We start from the raw sequence: 25987 nt of genomic DNA, 5'->3' as shown, positions 1-25987 counted from the left end.
ATTTTGTGTGCTGGACACAGGCTTTTACAAAGAACATAGAGATGCCAAGTGCAGTGTCTGAAATGAAAGAGGTGCTTCCTGAGCAAGTATGCCTTCCCTGTACAACATGTACCAGGAAAAGAAATGAAAGGATTGGGGAAAAAAAAAAAAACAAACAACCACCAAAAACCCCACAACCAACCAACAAGAAAAAAACCAAAACAAACAAAAAAACACCAAAAAAACCTGAAAAAAAAAAACCAAATCCCAACAACAACAACAAAACTCACCAAAAAACCAACCAAACAAACAGAAACCCCCCCCCCCCAAAAACCCCAAACAAAACCCAAGGCAGGAGAAACCACTATGAAAAAAGCTAATCCCAAATACATTCATCTATCTCTGACAAGCCTGAACACCAGCATCATCATACAACACTTGTTCCCTAAGCATCCTCTAGATCCAAAGTTGCCTTGCTGAAGTAGGTTCCTACATAAGCAACCAGCTGTGCTGCTGATCTATCAGTGTCAAGCAGAACTCTGGAAGAGTGGAAACTAAGATCTGGACAGAGGAAGTTCCCAGTTAAGCCTGAGGAATTTTTGAGTTATTTTGTTTTTTCCAGACCTTTCGTTCCTCCTGTGAATCAAGTCTAGTTTATAGATGAGCAAAACTGAAAATTCTGCTATGAACAACATTCTTCCAATGATCTATGCCAATAGCATATTTCAGAGGGAAAAAAAAGTCAACTCTTGGGTTGTTACTTATGCATGGAAAGCTTCCCTAAAGATTCACAGCCACAGTTTGCTGAATACAAATGGCAATTTGCCTGTGCTCCTTCTGCTTCACCCAGGTGATAGGTAGTCCAGGCAGGATCCAGCTGGCACGTGGTTTGGTATACAGGAGTTGAGATGAGGTTAGCAAACCTCATCTTGGATTCTAACCAGGCCCAAGGGCTAAAATTTGGTATCAGTTAAGGAAGAGGAGCCAAGAGTATTACCTCTGAACTGAGAAGAACTATTTGTGCAGTAGCATGCTAAGAGCAAGCATGTTGGGGGAAGAGGAAAGTGAATTGTTATACAGTGTATTAGTAGATTTGGGAAGGTTTGTGATGCCTCACATACACACAAAAATGTGACCATGACAGTGTTACACCCAAAATCACTGAATGTTTTTCAGTGGGCATTACTTGAATTACAAAGCAAAATCCCCTACTGACTTGCCAGCTAGGACAGAAAGGTTTTATCCATGCATACAACTTCTGCAGTTTTCTATTATCTTAGTCATAAAATAAGATCAGCCTAATAGAGAAGTTATGTAATTACTTACTCCTTGTAAGACTTGAAAGCTGTCATTAGTAGGTGGAGGATCCTGATCTGGGTCAACCCCAACCCTACAGAAACATTAGGAAAACAAAGCAAGTGGTGTTACTGAGGGTTGGCAATGCTGTAAGTTTGGCAGAATGCATTTTAAAAGCACTTTAGGCACCCAGCAAAGCTGAATCAGAGGTTATAAGAATAGACTGAGGAAGAGCTGTTCATTACTCCCCTGCAGTTACACAGCTATAAACAAGATACGTTTTCACTCAAGAAACTACTGTAACTCTATGTCACCATCAACTTCTACTGCTTACCTTTGTTGCCAATTTTTTTAGAACAATGGAAAATACTATTTTTGCCTTAAAAAGTGGATGGCATCCTCTTCAGTGGAGAGTATCCCTTATATTCAGCAGGAAGGAAACAGAAACTAAGGATAAAACCCAGCCTAAATATTTCCCCAGCAAATAACTGCCAGATAAATCTGTGAATGGCTGAAATATACAATTTTTAAAAGACACACACACTCCATGTTTTAAAGCAATATGGGAAGCAAAAAAAAAAAATTTAAAAGGGTCACAATTTGCTGCAAGTTTCATTCACCTAACACAACACAGCCACAGTGGACTAACACATGGCCCATAGTCCATCTGAGTGAGGAAGGATTTGTGTAATGAGGGGGTTGACAGAATAATATGTTGAGAAGAAACTGTCTACTCACTTTTGAATAATTAGAAAGCATCTTATTACTCAACCATCCTTGCAAATAGGGCTCCTATCCAAGATTGGCATTTAATCATTGTAATTATGCTCAGGTTTTTCTGGTCTGGTTTGGGGGTAGACTGTACTTGTCTATTTTATATCCTATTCATGCCCTGATCTCTGTCATTTCTTGTAGAACACAAACCTCCAACCTCAAAAGTCAGATAAGATTCTCAGTCTCAAATGTGTTGTGTTTCAGTGCCACCATGTCACATAGTAAGTGTGGGGAAACACATGTGACAGCCATTTCAGACAATAAGATTTTGTTAACATTGTCACTTCTACTCTCTTATAAGGGGCTGAGCTGGTTTGGTGCAATGTCCTTGTTTCTGAGACTTTTTGTCAGCTAATCATTTTATAGCCATGGTGTTTATGCAGCAGCCCTAAGAATCACCAGAAGCCAAGGGAACCTTGCTGGTCAGACCATACCATTGGTTGGTCCCAGGGACATCATGCTTAGATCAAATAAAAAGAGAACACTTTCAAACAGATTCCAGGGCAGCATCTTTGATAGAGCTATAGAAGAAGAAAAGTTTTAAGTCATCCTTGAGGACTCACAGCCATCTCAAGGTGTCACATGAATTAATGTAGTTCAGAGAAAATCCAGAAGGCTGCTCTGCAGCAGCCTCATATAAAACTAGCGCTGACACAGTCCTTTGCTTGGATTTCTTTCTTTTTTTCTAAGCATCTTGTTCTTTCCTCATTACTTCCTTTTTCCATATATAGAGTCACCTCAAACTTTAGGCACATTTAGCCTGCAAATTCCTTGGCACTGACCAGCCTCTGAAAACCAGAACTGAAAACTTCATCAGTTTAGGAGAACACTGGATAGACACACAGATTGAGTACTGGATTGTAACACATGCTAAAATAAAACACCACACACAAGAGCTCAGAGAGCTCACAAGGGCTGAGGTGTTACTGCCTTGGCTATCACTGCTTAAGAACAGGCTTTGGCAGGGAAACTGGGTTCTAGTGCAGAAAGCTGACAAACAACATCAGGAAACCCACTCAGTACAGTAATGTATGTATATACACAAGAGTATGCATTCCTTCATAAGTACACATGAAAATAAAAGAAAAATACTTGTGGCTTTCCAAACTGCACATGGGGGAAGGTTCAATGTGCTGTGCAAAGCAGCCAGGCTCAGGTTGGCTGCAAAGCTGACACTGTGAATGGGGAGTTCAAGAATTTTGCTCCAAAAGATGAACATAGCTCGCATTCCCCAAATAGTTTTTACTCCCTGGGCTACCTATTCACTTCACAGTACATAAGAAAACCAAACAATTCAGTGTCTCAGCTTTTACTTGACTTACAAGGTTGTGCATTTGTTTTGAGAATTTTAACTGCCCTTAGGCAGGGGAATGGGGCTTAATGGAAGACCAAAACAGGAAAAAAACACCGTTCAGTGAAAAGCCATAGTATATCACAGACCAAAAATTTGGGTTCACTCTTGTGCTGAAGAGGCAAAGAAACCTTTTCTATATTAAAATGGTTCAAATTTTAGGGGAAAAAATCATACCACAAGTGTTCCTTTCAATACTGAAATCCACACAGGCATGTCCATTTAACTTTTTTTCTAAGTTATTCTGCAAATGAATTTATATTTTGAATATTTAGAAATAAATATTTTCCATAAATCACATTAAAAAAAATCACTCTCAAAGTCTGCTCCTCAGTTCAGAGATTAACACCAAATACATTTGCATTTTGAATTCTCACAATTACTTTTTGTATCTTTCAAACAAGATGCTTTTATCCTCTATTCTAGCATCAACTGTATAGGAAGCTTAACTTTTTGGTAGCAAGCCTGCCTTTTTAAGTTTCAAGGCTAAATACTCTTATCTCATGACAAGCATCACTTTTTTTTGCAGGCCCAGCCACTAGAATTCTAAGGAAGTGCCACTTTTATCACCTGAAACAAAACAATACCAAAAACCAGTCAAGTCTGTCCTAACCTCCTTTACAGTGAAAAGAAGCACAGAAAACACTTAGTTACTTCATCTTTGCTTAACTACTTCAATAATTAAAAGTACAAGTTAGGCTGATACATGTATGTCTTCAACATTGATTTTCTTCTTATGCTGAAGAAAAAAAATCAATTTCATATGCTTAATATATTTTAAAAGCTTCCTGTCAATTACAAGTGCTGCAAAGGTCAATATCAGCTCTCATTTACTTAACCTGCTTGATAAATTAAACTTTTCCTGGATGGATTTACACAGATCCCTTCCCAGAGGTCGGAGACACAGGGAGGGCAGCCTTGCTCAAGGCGTGTGGGGATTCCCAAGGCTGTATCCAAGATAAGTAACTCTTAAAAAGAAGATTTCAGGTGAAGAATATGAACAGTCTTTCAGCTGTAACAATGTATATATGTTTCAAAATCAGTGAAAACTCCATTTATTTCCCTGACTGGAATAACTTTGGTATGTGGTAGACACCTTATTCCTTCAGTACAGATAATTACTAGTAAGTAAAATTCAGACACCTTTATTTCAGGCTTGGGAAGGCCATTAGAATCTGTAGACAAGAGTATGCTATAGTAAAATTATTCCAATTTAAGTGTATTTCTTCACTCCTCCCTAATGAAAACTTCTTTTTAAGGCAAAAGAGTCTTTTTGTGCTTTAAGATCTCTGTAACAGCAAAGGGACTAATCTTGAGCTCCTAATGTCCAACATCAAAACACAGCATTTCTGCCCTTAACTGACTCCTGGACTTCTTGGTCTTTATCCTACAGCTACAACTCCAGCACCTTGTGTAGGAGAGGAGCTACTCAGATTTGATCTCTCAAAACATTAAGCTTATGTATAATTCAGTAATTTAAACAGTGTGGGAGAAAGTGGTTCACTCACAAAGCTGAGCTAAGTGGATGGAAATGAATGGTAAAAAGGCATGTAGAACTACATCAACTTCTCTGCTGCATCATTTTTAAATGGGGGGAATGATTTCTTCTGATACTTCAGAAACTTTTCCAGGGCCCTACAACACATGGATGACAAGCTACTGAAATAGCAGGCATTATTAGATTTAGCATGTGTAGTCACTACAGCCAAGAATGACTGTAATAGATTATAGTTCTCAGATTGTCTGTACAAACTAACACACTGCATCTCTGGCAAACCTAGGGGTTTGCTGGAAACCTTCAAGTGAGACAAGGTACATGAAAACCCTTCATTGCTCCATCCCAAAGGACTTTCTTTACATAAATATTTTGTATGTTTTTATGTGCACCCACACACACATACATTGCCTATAGATGTCAGTTAGAGATTTATCTTATTTTAAATTCTCTCTCTAACTATTTATCTGTTCTAAAAACACCATACCAAAATCCTAGTCTTCTCTGGTTCATATCTCTCTGTTTTGAAAAATATATCCCCTAAAAGGCTGGGCTAAATCACCCATGAAGTACCTTCCAACCTGAAGAGTTATACAAAATAACCTCAAGCAATGCTTAAGAATACCTTTGTGATTAAAGATTATAAGATCAAATCCATTATTTGATCTTATAATCTTTTTCAGCTCCCAGGTCTTCTAAGGTCAGAGATTCAAGTTTTGCTTTATTAAATATCTATACACAGAGTGCAAGTATGTGTTTTATAGTTTCATTTTTGACATGATGTGTGACCCACACTCTCACAGCTCAGAATAGGAGAATAGAACTCAAAGTTGAGGAACATCTTTAGTACTCTCAGAAAAGAAGCAGCAGCAGCATGCCACAGTATAGAAAAAGAGCACACACTCAGTGTTACAAAGATGAAAAAAGCCAAGCACCAGGTTAATGTGGTATCAAGGAAAGCACAGTGTCACCTGAAATACAGCCAGTGGCTTTCACTCATCTCTTCCACCGATGGAACATGGTCACCAACTCTGGTACAGTACAAGAATGCAATGTGAGTAACAAAATGCTCATGAGATGGGGGCTCTACAGAGCTCTTCAGCAAAACAAAGCAAACCAACAAAAAATAATCCATACCAAATCAAAAAAAGACAAAACATACATGAAAAACAATGGCAGAGCAATGACAAAATGACCAAAAACCAAAATTAGCAACAGCATCAATTTATGATTGATGTATATCCAGTAATATTCTTCATACATTCAGATCCCAGCTGGCAACTGTATTAATCTGTATTAATGACAGACTACATTCCCCAGAAAAACAGATTCAGTAGCTCTCTTTGGTGCTGCACACAGACAGAGCCAATGTAAGACAATTCCTACCACTTCAGACCTGCACATGGTCTGAAAGAGAAAGAGACATCACAGGAAGTAATCATGGGAAGCTGTACATGTGTGAGAGGGGTCAGCAATACTGCCTGGTTCCAGAGCACTCCAAATCAACTGGTAACAAGCCCTAAATCACTCCACTGCTTTAACTAAAAATTGACTATCAGTTTTTGATTTAATCTCCAGTCATAGCAGAGTCTGGTTTTACTCATTGCTTTGCCATTTTCAGTTCTGTTTCTGGGGGTTATTTTAGGCGCAAATGAAAGCAAGTTTGGTTTCCAGTATTTTTCACATACATTCCTTAGCAGCCTGTGGGGTTTTTTCTTCCCCATATTTTTCCACGAGGGCATGTGTCATGAACTATATATTGCTTCTGTGAAATAAAAGCCCAGATGATCAGAAATCCACAGAGACCTCACTTTAGAAAAAGCAGGTGTACACACCCTGGTTGCAGCCTGACATCTTGACTAACCAAATTTTTAAGGCCATAGCTTGTGATACAAAAAGCATGTACTATTCTAATCCTTGAATACTGAGGCAAATACCAGACTTGAGATAGCTTTGATTTGGATTCCAGGTTCAATAGCTCTTTTCCCAGACCAACACACACTCCAGGTCAGAGTACTCTGCTCCCCAAGGCCGTCACAGAGATGGTTCTGCATGTACAGCAAAAACTAAAATTAAAAACTGCCCAATAACTTCCCTTCTATGACTTCTTTCTCTTTCCTGTATGTTTGCCAAGCCAGTATACTAAAGTTTTCCCAGATGTCTGTAATGAGTACAGCATTTTTGGAAAATTTTAGCTATTTTTGAAGAGTTCAACAGTTTCTCAGAAGATGGCTGAGGAAGAAGAGAACTCCCACCACCATGTTTTTTAAAAAAAATTAAAACCTAATTCCTAAAAACCTCTGGAATTAGGAAAAGTTGTGTTGAGTTGTTTTAGGATGCCTTAGGGTATTTGTATACTTCACCTAACCAAGACAATGACTGCAGTCATTGTCTGGCCAAGGCTTGCCAGAGCTTGGCAGTTCAACTGATGTCAGCTATGTGCTCTAGATGTGTCTCACCCAACTCCCACAGTGTCTTCCCTACACTTTTTCTCTGCAGTGTGAATTGCTGTGTTTCAGAGAATGAGAAGAGAGAAAAGGAAACATCTCCCATGCTCACTTCCAAACTTCCAGAGGAATAGGTGATCTCTTTCCTACTAAGGGAAAAGCCCAGAGGGATGAAGCTGGAGGCTTGGAAGCTGCACTGCCCCACTATTAGGGGGATTCAAGACTGATGATGAAAAACTAGAGATTGGGAAAGGAGGAAGAACAGAAAAACTAGGGAAAGACAACTGGAAGAAACAGTACAGAAAGAGATGGGCAAGGAAAAAGCTCACAACAGAGGGCAGAGGACAGCCCCTGTGACTGCATCTGCCTTCAAGGGCAGCAGAGAGTAGCTGAGGGCAGTGAAGGATCCAAGTAATACAGTAATGGAAACAGGCTGCAAAACAGGAGGATGGAACCTCCTCTCAGACATCCCCCAGCCCAGCCTGGAGCACAGCATGAGGCTGGATCCCAGCAGCAGCAGCACCCTCCTCCTGCCACCCCAGCACACCAGGGTGTGGTGTGTGATACACATTTTATCACTGCACCACCTGGTAAGGGAGTGGAGAATAAACACCAAGCCAACACTTTTACCACCATCCCAGTTAGTTAGGTAGTTCACATAGCAGCTGGATGAGAGTTAATGTTTCCATATTTCTTTTTAAGTTTCCTCTTTCACCAAAAAAAAAAAATCACTAAATAGAAGTTCATTAAAGATTGTATAAGCAAAGTCAGACATAAGACACTAAATATCTAAGTTGGCATTGTCTGTGCAGGCTTTAGCTTTTATGGTAAAAAGAAATCTAAATTAAAGTGCGAGGTACGATGCTTTGAGGTTTATAAAAAGGTTTCTAAGTATAATTGAAATTACTTCATTAAAATAAGCAATAACTTCTGCATTTGCAGCAGGTTATGAAGAAAAGGAAGGCACTAATCTATGTGTTGCTTCATTGAACATGAAAAGAACCAGGTCACTAACCTCTGATCAAAAGTGGAAAACACATTGTTTTGCAATACAAATGCTAGGAGTTCCCTTTTTTCCTGTGACAGATAAATGAAACAAGAAGTCAGCTATTTTTTTGAAAAGAGGAATTTTGCCAGTGGTTTTGATTTACACAGCTTTCAAGTTTGCTGAAACTGTTAAAGCTTCAGCCAGGAAATTGTTTCTTTGTTTGGGTCTTAAAGAATGAGACTATATTTTTAATATCCAGGTCATGCTTTAGTTTCTAAGGAAAAAAAAATCTACTACTAAGAAAATGTAACTGTTTACCACTCAGATGTTGGATGTGTCTCACTGATAGTCAGCCAAAGAACTCTAACTCATGATATCATGGCTTTAACTCCAGTTTCTGGTGTTGGTTTTAAATTTCCTCAGCATCAAGTGGCAAAATCAAAAGCATCTCAAGATCCTGTTATTTCTCTACTCAGATTTTGAAGTTGTGACCTCACATTTCCAACCAGCTAAGCAGTAAACTGAAGTTAAGCCTCTGCTACAAACCAAAGGTCCTTTGCTTAGCTGTATATGAAAGCTTGGTCAGTGGTCCCTGGTAACCTACCCCATCTGAAAAAAAATCTACTACTAAGAATGCTGCTCATCAAATACCTGAAATTTTCAGAACAGCAAGAGGAGGCAGAGGGTATTTTTTGCCTATTTTCCTCCTTATACTGCTTTTTACTATACCAAAGCTTAATTTTCATGTTCACTTCTCTATCCTTTACCTACTTTTAATATTTAGTATCATGGGAGGGAAGGGACCAACAGTAAGTAAAGAACCAAGCACCCATCCCAAACACTACACAGCTAACAGTGTGGCCAGAAGGCCAGTGCCTCTTCCTCTAAGCCACAGCAAGGCAATTCTGGATCCCTGTGCAGGCCTTGCATTTCCCCTTGCATGCCCACAGCTGCTTCCCCATGAGCTCAGAGTATCAGGCCAGGCTGACACTCCTGGCTGGAATCAGTGCCCTGGTACAGTTCTACTTAAATCATGAAGCCACCACCTGAAATAATCCCCTTTGGTTTTCATGTCTGTCTTGGCTCCCCTGACTTGCCCAGACATGGGCCTTCTATTGACCTCCACACTGAAGAAAGGCCAACTACTTCATGAGGGCTTGGTAATGGCTGACTAGCCTGCCTCCCTTCCTTCCTGATACAATGGGTATGACCTTCACATCAGAACTGGACTCTTAGGAGTCCCCACAAATCCTGACATTTAAGTCCAATATACACATGGCATTAATTTCTACATCCCTTCACTTCATCTAGGAAGCAAACCACCTTTCATCTTATAACCTCTTTTCTGCTAAATAATCCTGCATGTGCCCACTACTGATTTCCAGCCTCTGGCAATCGAATTTATTGTGCAAGTTCCAAGGCTCAGCAAGCATCCTAGGGACAAGTTTCCCACTGCCCAGCCTCGGGACTGCATCAGCACTATGCCCTGCTGCTGAGTGAAGCACTGGGGCAGTGCTGGGACAGCTTCATCTCCTCCTGTTTACCCCTTCCACTGAGTAGAAGGGGATAGAAAAGAGATAACTGGCATAATTGAAAAATTCAGCTGGAAAATAATAATCCCTCTTTTTAAAAAAAATCTGTGAAGTCAGAACTACTTCTTTTTTTATTTCTCCAGCAGAAAGTGTTCAGACCACTGAGCACCGAGTTTCTAACTCTCGATCAGCTGCACACGGCCGCCACCTCCTGGCACAAATACGATTTCTTGTGGTCTCAGAAGATGCAGACTGCTCCTCTGGCAGGCCAGTGCCTACCGAGCCAGCTGTAAAATGCTTCCTATGTAGAGCTTCCTTATTAAAGAAAATCCTTCCTTTGACCGGAAAGTTAAAGCCTTTATTTTCTGTCAGCCATGCCAAAAAAGTGACAGCTAAAATGACTGCTGCTTACTCTCAAGGATGGGTAAACTTCCCCCTAAACCTACAGCTAAACACTCAAAACTATGCTTCAGTCAGCTACCTTTTGGTAGTTACTTCTCTAGGAAGAATGGTACCATAGCCTTTACAGCTAGGAATGGTACCATAGCCTTTACAGCTGTTGTGCCTTGTTGGTCACACTAATGACTTTTGCAAGTCTAGCCACCTTGGGGGATAAGCCTGGAATGGATATGGGGTTAGTCCTCTCTGCCTGCAGGACCAGCCCATCAGGCAGGCTTACAGAGTCTCACTACTGAGCTAGATTAGCCAAAAGAAGAAGTGCATAATCTAGGATGCTTCCTGGTTTTGATGGAGGAGGGTGGGAGGAAAAAAAGCTGCTACCTCAGAACATTTTTGCAGCTGGCCAAGGGCTGGGCCACATGCAGGATTTCAGTCCTGTCCTACTGCTGATGACTGAAGGAGCCCTGTGGCAGAGGTAATGGTTGGTTGCACTCAGGGCTTGTACAGCTTGTATTGTTGTAATTCCTCTCTATTTATCTTTGTGTCCCAAACTGCCAAAACTTCCAAAATTATGTTATATATGTCTTTAACAATGATTGATTTGTGATTCTCTAGCACATCTCTTGATAAATAGTCTCAAATATGAAAGGACATGCAGTCAAAAGTACTAAGTATTAGCCAGGATTTATAGTCAGACATCTATAATCATGCAACTTACCATTTTCACAGATCTCCTCGAAACAGGAGGAAACATATCCCAACTATTAGCAGAATCCCATTTATCCCAGTTGCTTAGATAACATCAGGTTTTGTTTAAAGTACATTCACCTTAGCACCACCCAATAAAGAATCTACTAAACTTAAAAACCTTAACAGGCCCATTATGAAGAGCCAAAAGAAAGGGAGCAGTCCTAGTATAATAGGAAGTTTATATGGGATTAGATTAATTCTTTCTTTTCAATGTAGAGCTGCTTTATCAGGCAACACTATTCCATATCCTGCTGGACTGACATAGACCTAGATACCTTCTTGCAGAGCACCAGAGCACCTTCAGGCTGAATCCCAGCAGCATCAGAACATTTTCTTCACCAGACTGCACTAGCACCGTCCTCTATAAAGCATCATGTCCTAAATACCTACATACATACATATATATATATATATTTATATATATCTGTATAAATACCACGTTCTAAATTCTTCTAGCAAGCATCAAACAAGTTCTGTAGAGCTATGCCAAATTAGCACAGCTGCCTGTTGAAAAGTGAAGTTTCCCCAGCACAGAGCTGCATACCAACCTGATGTTCAGCCAGGACAACATGGGGGTTGTGCCTCCACCAACAATCCACACAGTGAAAAACACGATGAGCAGAGTTGTTGAGAACATCATTTGGTGGGAGTAGGTGGCAGTATCTCGTATAGCCAGGGCAAATGCCATGGCTCCCCTGAGACCTATCAGAAAGAATGAAACAGTGCAGCTTTAGAAGTGCAAGCATGACTGTGGATAGCACAGCACCTTTCCTTACTCCCTCCCACAAAGTGTCAAGCAGAAAGCACTGGGCTACAGCAACTTTTAACTTCCTTAGATTCCCTGATAAATTATGCCCTGGGATAATTTACAAGAGAATGTTGTAATTCTCCTGGTTTCCTGTAACTTATAGAATCCACAAGTGCTGTGAAAAGGTGTAAATGCTTCCAGAAACTAACAGGAAAGAAAGACAGAAACAAACAAGTTGTGAACAACAAACCATTACATAAGTTAAGCAGCTCCCTGAATCAGATAAAAGTTCAGACTTTTCCAGTTGAATCCATAATTGAAATGTGAGTTCTTGACCTGACATTTTTATCAGCTATAAAAATAGTCTAATTAATTACATGGTCACAGGCAAACTATATCTTTCCTCCTCTGCTCCCAGTTATGAAACTTCACTAGCAAGAACAAGCCATGGCATTGGACCACCTGCAGACTTCTTATGCAGAGGAATTACAGGATGGTTAAGGTTTTAAGGAACCCCTGGAGTTCATCTGGTCCAATTCCCCTGTTTGAACAACCCCTGCTCTACCTGCAGTAAGTTGCACAGGACCACGTCCACGTGGCTTTTGAATATCTCCAGGGATGGAGATGCCACAACCTCTCTGGACAATTTGTACAATGCTTGGACATAGTAAAAAAGTTTTCCTGATGTTCAAAAAGAAAACCTCATATGTTCCTGTTTGTGCCCATTATTACCTCTGGGCCTGGCACAGGGCATCACTGGAAATAGCCTGGCTCCATCCTCTTTATATCCTCTTTTGTACAGAGGATTCCCTGGAACTTCTTGAGGATGCACATGTTTAGACACACAATGCATAATTTGCCTTAAATTACAAACTTGAACAGTTATCTGTGTGACAGAAATTATAAGGCAATTTAAGTCAAATACCTTTGTCCAATTAAATGAGAAAGGGTACCCATAAATACACCTCAATTTTCTCAGCAGGTATCTGTTTCTGCACAATGTGAACATCCTCTCAGCTAGAAATAACCTTTTGGAAGAGATACATCCCAATTCTCCCATGTCCTTCACAAGCACTTCAAATGAAAATGCTCTATTTCCCAACAGCAGGTGCTGCCTGCCTGCTGTGAGCAGGTAGCATTTCACCCACCCCAGGCATGGCACACTTTCTGTAAAGGCTGAAAGACACAGGATGGCATGCTGCAACAATCAATCAGTAAGCCTTCCCTTCAGGATGCATGAATGTGGATCACAAAAAGAGAAGGTAGCAGAGTCAATTGCTTATGAGTTAAAATTAAGGCTTTTCGCATTGCCCAGAATTTTTGCTCTTACCTGAAAACATCATCATGTGCTGAAAGCTCCAGCTGATCTTATGCCTTCTGCCCAAATTCAACAAGAAGGAGAGAGGGTAGATATGTGCAGCTCTGCCCAAAAAGATTGCAACCTGTTTGCAGCTGAGGGTTAAGGATTTCTTTTTCCTGAGGTATGCAGTTTTTGGTACCTGGCTTTAACATGAAGCTTTTGTTTTAGTGAGAGATTTAGTGAGATCATGATATCAAATGTTCTTCCTATAGCTGTGTATCTAAAGCAGTCTTTCCCCAATTTTACTCAACTTGTGCATTCACAAGTGATTGCACAAAACGCACATTTTTACTAATATAACTAAGATTTTAGATGAGCAGTGAAATTATACCTATTAAAATATATTAAAAGTATTAAAATGACCAATTGTACAAATGAAGACTTTACTTTGAAAATTCACACTTTAAACAATGATCACCAGCACCATGCAATTTTGAGTTTTGGAACAACAGAAATGCAGCCCTGTATACAGAGGGGAAACCAACTCAAGACCAGCAAGTGGCCACCCCATTATGACTCCTGCAGAGGCAAAATATCCTAATGGCTAGCAAACACTGGTACAGAGTTACTAAGAATATAAATCCAAAAGCCATTTGTCAGCACTAGAATGAAGCTGAAAAAGAATAATGAAAGAGTATTGCAGAAATTCATGACAGTAGGTGGTAAGCATCCCCACTGTGGTGCAAAACATCCAGGGAAGAAGCAGAAAGCTGAAAACACTCTCCACTGTATAAGGAACATTTTGGGAAAAACTAGAGTAATGGGCTGAAATCCTGTAAAGTGCCAACACGGCCAGAAGCCAAAGAAACGCTGATCATTTGCTGCTGGGATGGGAACATTAGAAGAATAATACATCTCCCATGGAAAAGAAATAAAGAGAATATAAGAGCTCTAGACACCACTGGGTTGTTGCCATAACTAAAGTAAGCAATACTGTCAGCAGGGAATATATCTAGGAAAATCAGATTTTGATTATTACTTTGTACAATAACTCTCACATAACTATTCCAAGCAACTTTTATACCAGTCCTTTTGAGGACTGCAGAAATCAGACGTCAGAAGCTATCAAGACAATTAATGTAGGAATAATAGCTAAGATTTTGCCAAGGATGCTGAGGCTCTAGCTCTGTCTTTACAGTCCAGCCTTTCAAGAACTCTGTGATGTCTCTACATTTCACCCCTGCAAGTTGTTAACTCAATGGGGACCACAGGTGTTGAGTAAAACACGGGTGCTAGTACTAGTTGCCCTCCTCACAAAGGTAGAAAAGCACTCAAGAGGTAACAGACGTTAAGTGTAGTGGTAGAAAAAGATGTGGAAAATGCATTAAAAGGCAAGTAGGTAGAGAAACATCTACTGAAAACAAACCCAGGGCAGACAGCACAACTTGAGAGAAGATGGAAGTCTACACTAAGCATTGTCTACACTAAGCATGAAAAATTGCATTGTTTAGTATACCAGGTGTGACTATTTTGTTCTAATCTTTATCCAATGTCTGCCAGGCTCTGGAGCATTTCTTAGAAATGTGCACGTGAAGCGACACAGGAGAAAATTTATCACTGTTCCAGAAAAATGTAAATGGCCAAAGGAAAATAAAAACAGATGTGGTAAATCCTGAGAAGTAGTACAGAAAACACTAGAAAGAAGAGAAAATAAGTACATCTCATACATGGCCATCCTTATATGTCCTTTTACAGGGTTTTACCTCCATTGCCAACAGCCCTACTCCTACAGCAGGCAGAGGGAAATGAAGACTGGAAGACTGGTTCCCATTTCTTCATGCACACTTAGAATTCAGCTGAATTTTCAAGCAGCCAGGAATATAGTGAGGAGAGAGTTACACAATCCATTCAACAGGGGCAGGATGCAGAGCTTACATGAGTGTGACTACTACAAAGTGTTCAGTTCTGGGGAGTTTGAGAGTCAGGTACCAAGTGAACCAGAGACAATGGCAGAACCTTTAATTGTGTACCCTTCATTTAATGGTCTGCACCCCAGCTGAGTTCCTTTCTCCTCCCATCACCCGAGATGCTGACCTCTGGGGAGTTGCTCAAAGATGATCTATTCACCCACATTCCTTTTTATGTATTTGAAGTTTGCCCCTTACCTTCTCAAGGGGCCACTGGAAGTAGAGAGAAGAATTGATCCCTTTCTAGGTCTCCAAAGTTCAAATACAAGAACAACATTAGCAATGTTGGCTGTGAATAGCCAAAGCATGCAGTAAAGCATATTCATTTCTTTATCTAGTGAAATTATATGGCTTCTAACATTCAGGTACAGAGCCAACAACTATGTGGCACAGAGGCTTAGGGCTTTGATGTAAGGGGTAACCAAACATTTTTCTCCAAATTATTGCACCTGCAAGACATTAGGAAAACTTAGGGCAGCCACCATTCTCTGTTTGATAAAACCAACAGATATCACAAGTTTTTGGGCCCATAAGAAAATAGAGAAACCTCACACAATGTGAAAAAGGATACAAAAGCTCCAATAATGAAAACTGGGCTGAATATGTGCTTCTGGAAAGTAAATAGTGCCAAGCCCATATAAGAAAATATGAAGTTCTCCGCCAGGAAGTGCAACACCTCAAAGAGCTAGAGAGAAAACCATCACATGTTAAAGGGCAAGTAAAAAAGATGCTGTAAAAACAAAAATACTTGAACTACTACAGCAATGCACTGTAAAAAAGGTAAAAGACATCCTTGCCTGCTTAGTGCGGCTTCTTGATTCAACTGACAAGTTATTGTATGTATAATGTGCCTGGGTAATTCCACAGAACAGGACAGCCACCACACCTGTGAACAGAACCACATGTAAAAATCAGCCTGTTTACTGCCAGCTCACCACACTTTCCCTTCACCAGCTCCATTTAATCCATACATCATTCTTAACCTTGAGATTTATGACTCTTCTTCTCTTGACTCTTATGATTCAAGTGAGTGAGATACCAGGTTAGGGAGATGTGTCTGAACCAAATCATTGCCTTTTTTACACAGTGAGCTGCAGCTTCAACATTGAACAGAAGGCAAAAAAAACCCAACAACACAAATTTAGGCACAAACATATTTCTCATTGAAAAGCTTTAGTGAGAAAGTGGAAAAATAGCTGCTGAGATGGACTTCTGTGCTTAAATCCAAGCAACTCACCAGTAAATCCACATGCTTCTGCAAGCAAGAAAGTGCTCCAGGACATCAAGAAGAAGAGAGCCGTTTCCAGCAGGGGGAAGCAGTGCAACTTGGTAAACTTTGTCACGTTAAGTCACTTGTTAAGGGATCAAAAGGAAATCCTTTGGCTTCTCTGTTCCCAGTACTTCTGAAAAACACTTTTATGTACTAACAGCCCATGCTTGTTGGAAAACAAAACACTTTTGATGCTGAAAAATGCAAATTCCAACACATCAAGGCAAACATCAGACTCAACTTGCAACAATCAGTTTTGGTTATTTTTGTTGCACATCCATAGCATAAAGTGTGGCTCCACGTCTTAGAAGTAATATTATCTTATTCCATGGTTCCCTTTGAAGTGCTAGAAAGGAAGGGACATAGACCTGCTGTTCCTTTTAGACTGTGTGTGCCTTGGCTTTTCAGGGGATTGGTGGGGGAATGATGTTTAGTTCACCCTGCCAACCTCAATTATGAGTCCCACTCCCATCTCCAAATAAAGCATAAAATGCATTCAAAAGCATTTAATTTACAGAGCTGTTCTTGACTGCAGCAACCCTAAGATCAACAAGAATTTTTCTTCTCGGATTTGTTAGTAAGTCTTTTCCAGCAAGCCTGGCTACTTCAGTACTTTTAGGGCAAAACAATTGTTGCCTACAAAATGTATTTCCTCTCCTTGTGCTGATGTGTTTTAGAGAAAAGGCCAACTCAGAGCAGCTCAGTCTTTCAAAGGAAAGGAAAAACAAGTTCATCTTGCAGAGGGGAGCAAAACCTGAGGAACAACAAAGCACACCCTGAATTAGCAATTCATATAGTTACTGAAGAAGCGGAACAGACTTTAGTAGTGTTAAATTTAGCTCTTCACACATAGGTTGTTCACCTATTTATAGAATCCTTTCTGTGTTGGTTTTTTTCCTGAGCACTACTCTGGCAGCAGGTACACACTGAACAGCACGCTGTATCTGAGGTGCAAACAGCTATGCACAGCTCATATGAAGGCAATCAGTGCCAACTCTCCACTCACACCTACTTCCTGCTGACATTCTCTGCTAACTTGGACTAGGGCAAACATTTACTCCAGATACACCTTCAGCCATAACCTTGCTTTGTCAGAAGTTTGCTCTCAAAACAAAGCCAGAGCACCATTAAAAAACACAAATTAACCTCCATGTTGGCATTACACCAAGTATAAAGCACAGCATACTTCTTAAACAGCTGTTAATTCTGCACAGAAACCACATCTAAAACTTCTGAGCTCAGCTGAATTCCTCCCCACCACTTCCCCCAAACAAATCTATTTTCTTAGATCATGCTTCTGAAGCAGCAACATCCACCATAACCAAAACTGGAACCCATTTCCCCACAGAGTACTCAGATAATCCCAGTGCCTGGCTCAAGGGACATTCATAGATGCCTAAGGAAACTGGATAACAGCAGTCACTCCATGGGAGAGGAAAAGGTTAAACCTTGCTCCCCCAAAGTTAGGCAAAGGGCCTTGTCAGAACCAGTTCCTTATTTCCAGTCTTTTCTGGCAGTTTTATGACTCAAACTGTTTAACTTGCTGTTATTGTCAGTAACCACACCAAAATATTTCATTAAATCTGAAATGAAAACCTGTGCTCATCGTTTTGGAGGAAGTTCAAGGCGAGAGAAAGGCAAGAAAAGAAAAATATTTTATTATTTCATATAATTGATCAAACTGAAATGTTAGCTGAAACTAAATTATTCTTTATTTTTCTTAATTATTTTCTTTACTTGGTAGACATGGCCTTGTATTCCACATCTCTTCAAGCAGTCAGATGCTGCAATTTAGTAAAAATATAGAATGTGGTACTATAACTTAACTATTAAAAAAAAACCAGAGACAGCTTGCTGAGAGCCAGAATAAGTCCTTGTATATTATCTGCATAATTTGGAAACTGAGCATTCTATCTATTCTCAAAGGACAGTGCATGACTCCCTTACTCAGAGAGGTATGGGTATAGGTACTTCACGCTATAGAAATATTAAATTAATACTTAATTTATGGGTTTTAATCAGCTATGAATAGTAAAATGTAATTTTTTTTTGCTTATACATCATTACATGACATTAAGGATGTTTCCAAAAGAAAATAGTTGTATAATTAAACAACCTAAGAAAAAGAACACAAAACTGAAACAGAACAAAAATAAAAATATCCCCACCACATATACAAAATGCCACCACAGAGGCTTTGTTCTATACAGCCTCACATCACCCTCCTGAGCACAATCATTAGAAAAAGCAAGGACTGGCTGCTGCGTCAGAAGCATAATTTTACAAAGTGGATCTGAAGGCATTTCAGCCAAAACCCACAACAACTGCATTTGAGCAGTGAGAGCTATGCATGGCTGGTAGCCTAAAAGCCAGAGGAGGAATGGTGGTTCTTGGTCACATAGATTGCAGATCAGTGGAACTGAGACCGAGCATTAGAGCATCAATAGCACTTCTTCCCCATTATACTTAAAGGGTTTCCATCATGCAGGCATGTCAGGAAAATCTGTACAGTGTGTATGTAAGATACAGTTCAGACAGTACAGCTTCAGAGTCACAGGTTCATGATCATGGTGCAGAACATCACATTTTACCCCTTTCAAGTCAGTGTTCAGAAGCCTGGGCACGTCAGAGCAGCCTGGGATATGTACAGATATGGCTATACTAGCCTGTCAGAAAGCAGAGACTTCATTTTGCTCCTGAAGAAGCATCATGACTCCTGGACTAGGTCAGGCTGAAGGTCTACTGCCTGAGCCTAAAACAAGACCCACACAAATTGCTTGCTAAGCACCTCAGAGATCTAAACAAACAACAGCAACAAGCATCAAGAGAATGGAATAGATTATGCAAGGCACATCATGTTATTGAGTAAAACTCTCACAGAGATAAAATCTTATCCAAGATGTATGACATCAGATTTCTGGCAAAAAGTTCAAATACAGGACTCAAAGAATGCTGTGGGGGTCAGAAATAGCTGAGAGATTTTGCTGAAGACAGAATCAAATACCAATTATCATAGGAGATGTTTTTCAAGGCTAATAATAAACACTAGGTTTTATAACTCCATAAAAAGAAACTGGACATTATTAGGACATGCCTTGGTTTGCTGCAGCAAAATCACTAAAACTTCTACTATGGCCTCAGTTTTATTGGAAAGGGTTGATTTCTGTGAGTACCTATAATGTCTTTCTATAGAAAAGAAGTCAAATGTATACTCATCATGTCTTCACACTTTGAATTAAACAAGCTATAGTCAATTCTGCTATAATGGGAAACAGGAAAGCCCTCATAATATCCACATGTGCCATCTCAGCTGGAATACCAAATATGAAAAAGGATATCAGAGCTGTCACAACCCCTGTCACCGCTCCCATCATGAAAGAACCACTGAATATTCCCAGGAAAACACCAACAGACTTGAAAAATGCTGCAGCATCAAAAGCATGGGTATTTTCACCTGTTGGCTGGTAGGCAACTATAGATCTAGAAAGAGAGAACATAATGGCAAGTTAGAAGTGGCATCAGGAAAGATTTTTTTCTGTAGCAGCACTACCTGAGCTACAGGGAGACAATCCCATGCTGAAGGCATATGTGTCATTCTGGCCTGTGCATGCATTAGGGGCCTTGGAAAATGTTTGCAATGGTTATCAATCCAGTTAAAGGCAATCCATTTAAGCTTAAAATAATGTTTCTCAGAAAAAGCATTTATTTTAGACAAATGCCAAAAGCAATTTAGTGATTTCAGAGTAGAAAATCCCATAGTTACTTACGAGGATAATACAATGGCAACAGCATCATTCAACACGCTCTCTCCAAACAGAAGGGCATAGAGATCCACATCAGCATGCAGCTCATTAAATATTGCCAGCACGGTAACTACAGACAGAAAAGTGGAAAACAACACTGCAACCACTGCATGAGCTGTGGAACAGACTTTCCAGTTTGGCTAAGCAAGAAAACCCAGGAACTGAAGTAACAGCATCAAAACTAAAATGGGAAACCATAGTCATGTTTTCCTACAAGTAAGCGATTCCTCCATCAGTTTTGGGGCAGCTCCATTAAGGGGTGGCTCTTTTGTCCCCCTATCTGCACAGTGTTCATAGCAAGGCCCCCATGAGCAAGGGGCATGGGGCAGACAAAGTCCTTCTACACAAGCCCTGATATTATTTTAGAACATATTCCATATAAAACAGTAAGCAAAATGTTGCACAGCTCTTCCTGCTTTTAAAAGCTGTATGGATTGTTGACACAAGTTTATCATCTCAGCCACTGTAAAACAGCACAAATAATCCTAAGTGTTCCCCTAAGTATCCATTATGCCACAGGTGTGAATTTCCACATAATTTAAAAAGGACAAGAGTACTAAATATTTATAATCATTCTTTCAAGAAAATTCTGAGATGAAAGACCATGATCTTGAAGATGTTCCCATATACGCACTTCAAAAATCACATGGTGATTTTTTGCATAAATTGTATGCAGCCACCAGCTGTTCAGAGCTCAGCTCAATCACAGGAGCTACTTCCCATTTTCACACTAATCACCTCAAATAAACTGCTTTAAATGTCAAGCTGCATATTCAGCACTCCCCACCCTGGCCCCTGATCTTTGCCAGCCCTACAAACTGATCTGACAAGTGGAGACTTCCATGTGAGCCTGCTTGACTCTGAAGGATGTCTACATTATTTGGGCAAAAGCTGAAATTACGTGGCTAGAGAAGCATTCTTCTGCCTTAACTTCTAAAACATGAAGTCTATTTGAAAGAGGAACAGGAAATCCCCCACCTAAAGAAGCTAAAAGCTTCAAGTACTGCTCTTAAACTGCCCAGTCCCAAGCAATGTAGCTGAAGAAGGAAGTCCTGCTATCCAGAAAAAACAATAATTTCATCTATTTGCCATCCTAAACTTGATGCACACTTAACAAGAAGCCATTTAACAAAAAACATTTAAGTATTTGAACAGGAGGGCTAGGCTTTTCTCCAAATATACCATGATGTCACGCCAGTTCAGTCACAAATCAGCAGAGAACAGCTTTCACAATGCTCAGAATTTGCATGTATTTCAGAGAAGAGGTTCAGAGATACTAATATGAGATAACTGAAAATAGAGTCCTGTTAATATGCAGCTGAAAATCCTAACAATAAGTTTATTTTGGAAGGTTATTAAAAATGTTCATCAAGGTACCTGGATCAGTGGCAGATATTATCGCTCCAAAGAGGAGGCAGTCTGTATAATAGAATTTATCAGACAGCTGACCCACCAACTTCATTAGCTTCACAACCCCATACATGAGATTCCTGAAGAGAAAGAAGATGAAACATTCCAAGTCAATCTGGTGCATTTCAGGCAGACCAAGGGAAAGCACAAGCAACAGTATTTCAGACAGGCTTGTTTATGCTGCAGCTCAGTGTAGCAGAAAGCTCTCAAAGTGAACTTTCCTTTTATCCCTATGAAGTAAATCAAGCAATATATGATCCAGAAGACATCATATAAAACCAATGAGTAAAGTCTGAAATCTTCACACAATTAGCACAGAGTCTACATGTTTCTTTCATTTCCCACCAAGTTTTCTCTGCTCAAAATTCCCTTCAGTATTATTTCTCCCAACACAATACATAAGCCAAAAGCTCTGAGGTAAGAACAATCTATAATAATAGACTACCTCTCTAGTGAAATTCGTAGAGACACAAGTCAAGATCACAAATACAGTTCAGGATTTCTGTTATTCAGAATATCCATATACAAGACAGAGTAATATGAGCAGGATAAGAGATTGTAGGCAAGCAAACCAACGTGACCACCTATCTTAAATTAAATGTGTCTGTATATACATACATCAAATATATATATGCAGGCAAAGACAGAGAGTGTGCTTTATCAGCTTAAGCTGTAGTGTAGAGAGAAACTGATATCAGAGTTCACTTACCCAATAATAAAACAAGACACTGCTGTTCCTAAAAAGGCATAAGCCAAAATGGACCCCAAATTCCTGAAAAAGTGTCTCTGCACAAGAAAAAGAGGTTTATATACTTACTTTAGCAAAGTTATATTGCCCATTCAGAACCATGTAGCACACTACTTCACTTGTATCAATACACAGAAGCACATGTCTATTTCAGAGAAACATTTCAATTACTGCTAAGTAAATTCAATCTAACTTCAATAAATTGAATAAACCAGATCTGTGCCATGCATTAGACCCTACATGAAGCTTACTGACAGAAGGCTTATTGACAGAAACCAGCACCAATTCATGGTGTCTTCAAGCAAGATCAGAATCTGAACCCTTCTACCATTAAGGGTCTGGCACATCTCCTCTGGGATTCAGGGTTAGGTCAGCCTCTCAGCATAATTTACTGCATTTTGGACATTTGAGAAGGACCAAACCAATTCATAACAGAACATCATTTACTTTAAATGAAACTGACATGAATGTCTGGCTAAGTTCAAAGGAAAACAAATCAGCAAAATTAAGTAAGGTTTAATACATTTATACTCAAAAATATATGTATTTTCTCTTAAAACAATATGACCTAACCATCTCTAGAGGAAATTAGATTTTTCTTACTGTAAGTAAATGCCTGAAAGGAGACTACAATCCTGAACAAATCAGCAATCTCTCATTAAAAAAAAGGATCTCTTCTCCTCAGAAGTTATTGCACTTACTTTCTTCAGGCTATAACCAGCATGAAAAATAATAGGAGGCAATAGAATGTTGAAGAAAACTTCTGGGTCAAATGTTACCTAAAAAATAAAATATAAAATTTCAATTAGAAACAGACATATACAAATTGTTAGGGCTTTTTCCTCATTAATTTGCTGACAACCACTATTTTTGGTTGATGAAATAGATAAGCAGAGCTTCTAAAACATTGGCCAGCTCTATTTGTACATGGCAGCAAAAAGCTACAACTCCTGTTCGTAAATAGCATCCAGAAAAAATAGGCATTACATTGGTTACTTGTGATCTGGCAGCAGTCCCAAACACAGTCCCCTATTTAGATTAAAAATTTCTAGTAGAAATGATGCTGGAGAAGATTTCTCCTGTTGTGATACTTGATATTGGTATAGCTGCAGATGAAATGCTATTTTAGCTTACTTGTTTTGTGCATATTTAGCCACTAAATAGTTATTGTAAGCCAATCAAGTCAGATACAAGACTGGTTTTCAGAAATTTGGATCATACACCTCTTCCATGTATTTCAGTAGGAGTGCCAGATATCCATGAAGGACTACACTACACTAAAAACAAAAATCAACAGTTAAAATGCAATCAGAAGACCTTCACAATTATGGGACTAACTAGGCTCTCTTCACCTGCTGCCTAAGCACAGGTTAGAAGACAAACACTACAACTGTGCCCTCCCACGGTAGGACTCACTTCAGCTAACTTGAGATGCCCACAGCAGACAGATACACAGAGACAGCTAAACTCTCTTCATAATCTGCAGAAAGAAGTACTTTTAGATCCCAGTCCTATGCTTCAAAGTCTAGCTTTGATACAAACAAAAGCTGATTAATTCCTGACACTGAATAAAAAGGCAAATAACACATCTGAATAACTGCTAATAGGTGAATTTTACTTCTAACACCAGACCACCTCATTTGGTGGTTTATAGGGTGGAAGCAGTAACTATTTCCTGACAATAAACAGATTTTAAAACCCTAGGGAAAAAAGACCAAAACAACAAAGGAACAATCACTTCTCATTAAGAAATTAAAATTTTCCTTATTTTCCATTTATACAAGGCAGCACAAGGCTTTTATTTTCAGTTCAGCTGGTCTCTGTAAATTCTGCATATGTTAGAAACATTAAGTCTTCAAACCAAGGCCTTTAGGAAAGCACCACATACATGTAACAGAGTACACTTTCTCCAGCAGTGATATAATACAGAAGGTGCTTTTGAATTAAGCATTAAAGTGCTGTTACTATCAGGAATACTGACACTTGACACTGCCTGAGGTGCAAACAGGGTGGAGGAGGGAGGGAAGCATAGATGAAGGAGGAGCTTAGCCAAGCATGTGAAATGGTACAGCCTCACCTTTCTCAACATGTCATTTTGCTCCACGTTGTGGATCTTGCCAGGGCTAATTTCCCCTTTGAGCGTGTACTCGAAGAACTTGCCGCTGACATTGACCAGCAGGGTGGTGAAGGGCCTGTCCTCCTGGGAGCAGCTGAATGGTTTGTCATGGCCACTGGTGGAGGGGGTCCCATATCTCAGGATCACCCCAACTATGAGTCCTGGAAGAGAGGTAAAAATCCATGAGGCTGATTTGATACTCCCGCACTATACAAGTTTCAAACATCATCCAAGGGATCGTGCATGAACTTTACAAGCATATGGGCATCATAAACACGTTGAAGTCAATTCGTACTATCAGTTTCCTGCAGGGGAAGAGAGGCCCTGAGCACATCAAAACTACCAGTGAATCTGAAGTATCTGGTACCTGACTGAAGTGACAAACAAAGAGCTCCATTTCAGTTTTTGTCTTCCTCACCCTCATTCACGCCTTGAAAGTGTAAACCCCCAGTCACATGAGAGGCTGAACATTAGGACACATCAAATACATTTCTCCTGCCTTAGGACAGAACCAAGCAAACACTATTGCCAGAAAGCAACGACTGCTGGAAACACATGACCATAACTGATCTGGAATGGTGATGTTTGCCATATTATCTGATGCTGCAGCAAGAACACAGTTTTTAGTCTTATAATTCTACGCAAGTAAACAATGCCTGCTGCACAATCTTCTGTGTACTCCACAAACTTTAAAACTAAGACAGATGACATGCACAAAGAAGTCACTATATGTCATTTGCAAGCATTTTTCACATTTCATATAAACAAAAATAAAATAAGGTGTAAATGAGCAATCATAAGAGATCTGGGATTCAGGAATATAGGGCAAATCACTTAGGCAGCAGAGAAAATCCAACCAGGAAATCCTACCAATAACAAATACTTCAGACTCAGTGACAAAAATAATTCCTAACTTAATGCCAAGGGTCTGGAGAAGAACAAAGTTCTAACTGAGCACTATTCCTGCTACAATGTGCTAAGAAAAGAACATCTGCAGAGAGAACATATAAGAGTAGTCAAAGTGGTTTTGTTCTGGTAAGTAAACAAATTGATACCCACTTACTGAAGGCTCCCTGTTGCCTTAGGATGATCTGCAATTTAATCCAGGCAACTGCAAGATGAAGATGGGTATTTGGTGCTTTTGTTGACGAGTCAGTAGTTAGTGTTGGGTTTGCTCCCTGTGACCCTCCCTCTGCATCCATAGCTTCCCCAGAGAGTGAATGAAGCTGACAGGTAGTAACCAAAAAATAAATGAGGTAAAACAAACAAAAAATCTACCATACATAACAAAAACCCCAAATAGACGTATTGTCATGACATAGTGCAAAGAGTAACCAAGCTGCACCCCCAAAAAGCCAACCAAAGAAACACATCTCATTCTCCTGAAGTCCATAGTAACAAAACTGTTTTAATGCAAGAAGATACAGCAGGTAGCAGCTGTGACACTAGTGGGAAGCATATCTCCAGCCTTCCTTCTCTAAGAACAGAGCAGCAACATGATCATTCCAAAGTAACCAGAATATTAAGAGACATTTTATTTAGAAAAGGGAAGTACATACTCAGAGAGAACACAGGAAGAGATCTCCTAAACAAGATAAATCTACTTACTGAAAT

General features: G+C 39.7%; 1 protein-coding gene across 2 annotated transcripts in view; it reads right to left on the bottom strand.

Annotated features, from left to right (window-relative positions):
- Positions 1-25987, bottom strand: part of SLC9A7 (solute carrier family 9 member A7) — a 68990-nt gene that overhangs the window by 12107 nt on the left and 30896 nt on the right. Inside the window, exons 2-14 of one of the 2 annotated variants that reach the window (XM_071418242.1) lie at positions 24335-24534; positions 22959-23036; positions 22219-22295; positions 21477-21589; positions 20064-20169; positions 19630-19776; positions 16264-16364; positions 15824-15912; positions 15598-15711; positions 13090-13201; positions 11560-11713; positions 5867-5926; positions 1306-1369 (exon numbers count right to left, since the gene is read on the bottom strand). In XM_071418242.1, the coding sequence (XP_071274343.1) occupies positions 1306-1369; positions 5867-5926; positions 11560-11713; positions 13090-13201; positions 15598-15711; positions 15824-15912; positions 16264-16364; positions 19630-19776; positions 20064-20169; positions 21477-21589; positions 22219-22295; positions 22959-23036; positions 24335-24534 (1415 nt within the window). The remainder of the gene's footprint in view (positions 1-1305; positions 1370-5866; positions 5927-11559; positions 11714-13089; positions 13202-15597; positions 15712-15823; positions 15913-16263; positions 16365-19629; positions 19777-20063; positions 20170-21476; positions 21590-22218; positions 22296-22958; positions 23037-24334; positions 24535-25987) is intronic. The other variant, XM_071418243.1, reaches the window with a different exon arrangement.

Source organism: Agelaius tricolor, unplaced genomic scaffold, assembly GCF_023055355.1.
Source record: "Agelaius tricolor isolate 1412-34295 unplaced genomic scaffold, bAgeTri1.0.p SCAF_79, whole genome shotgun sequence".
In the NCBI taxonomy this organism is placed as follows: Eukaryota; Metazoa; Chordata; class Aves; order Passeriformes; family Icteridae; genus Agelaius; species Agelaius tricolor.
Note: the sequence above shows the minus strand (reverse complement) of the source record. Positions and strands in the feature narration are given on the sequence as shown.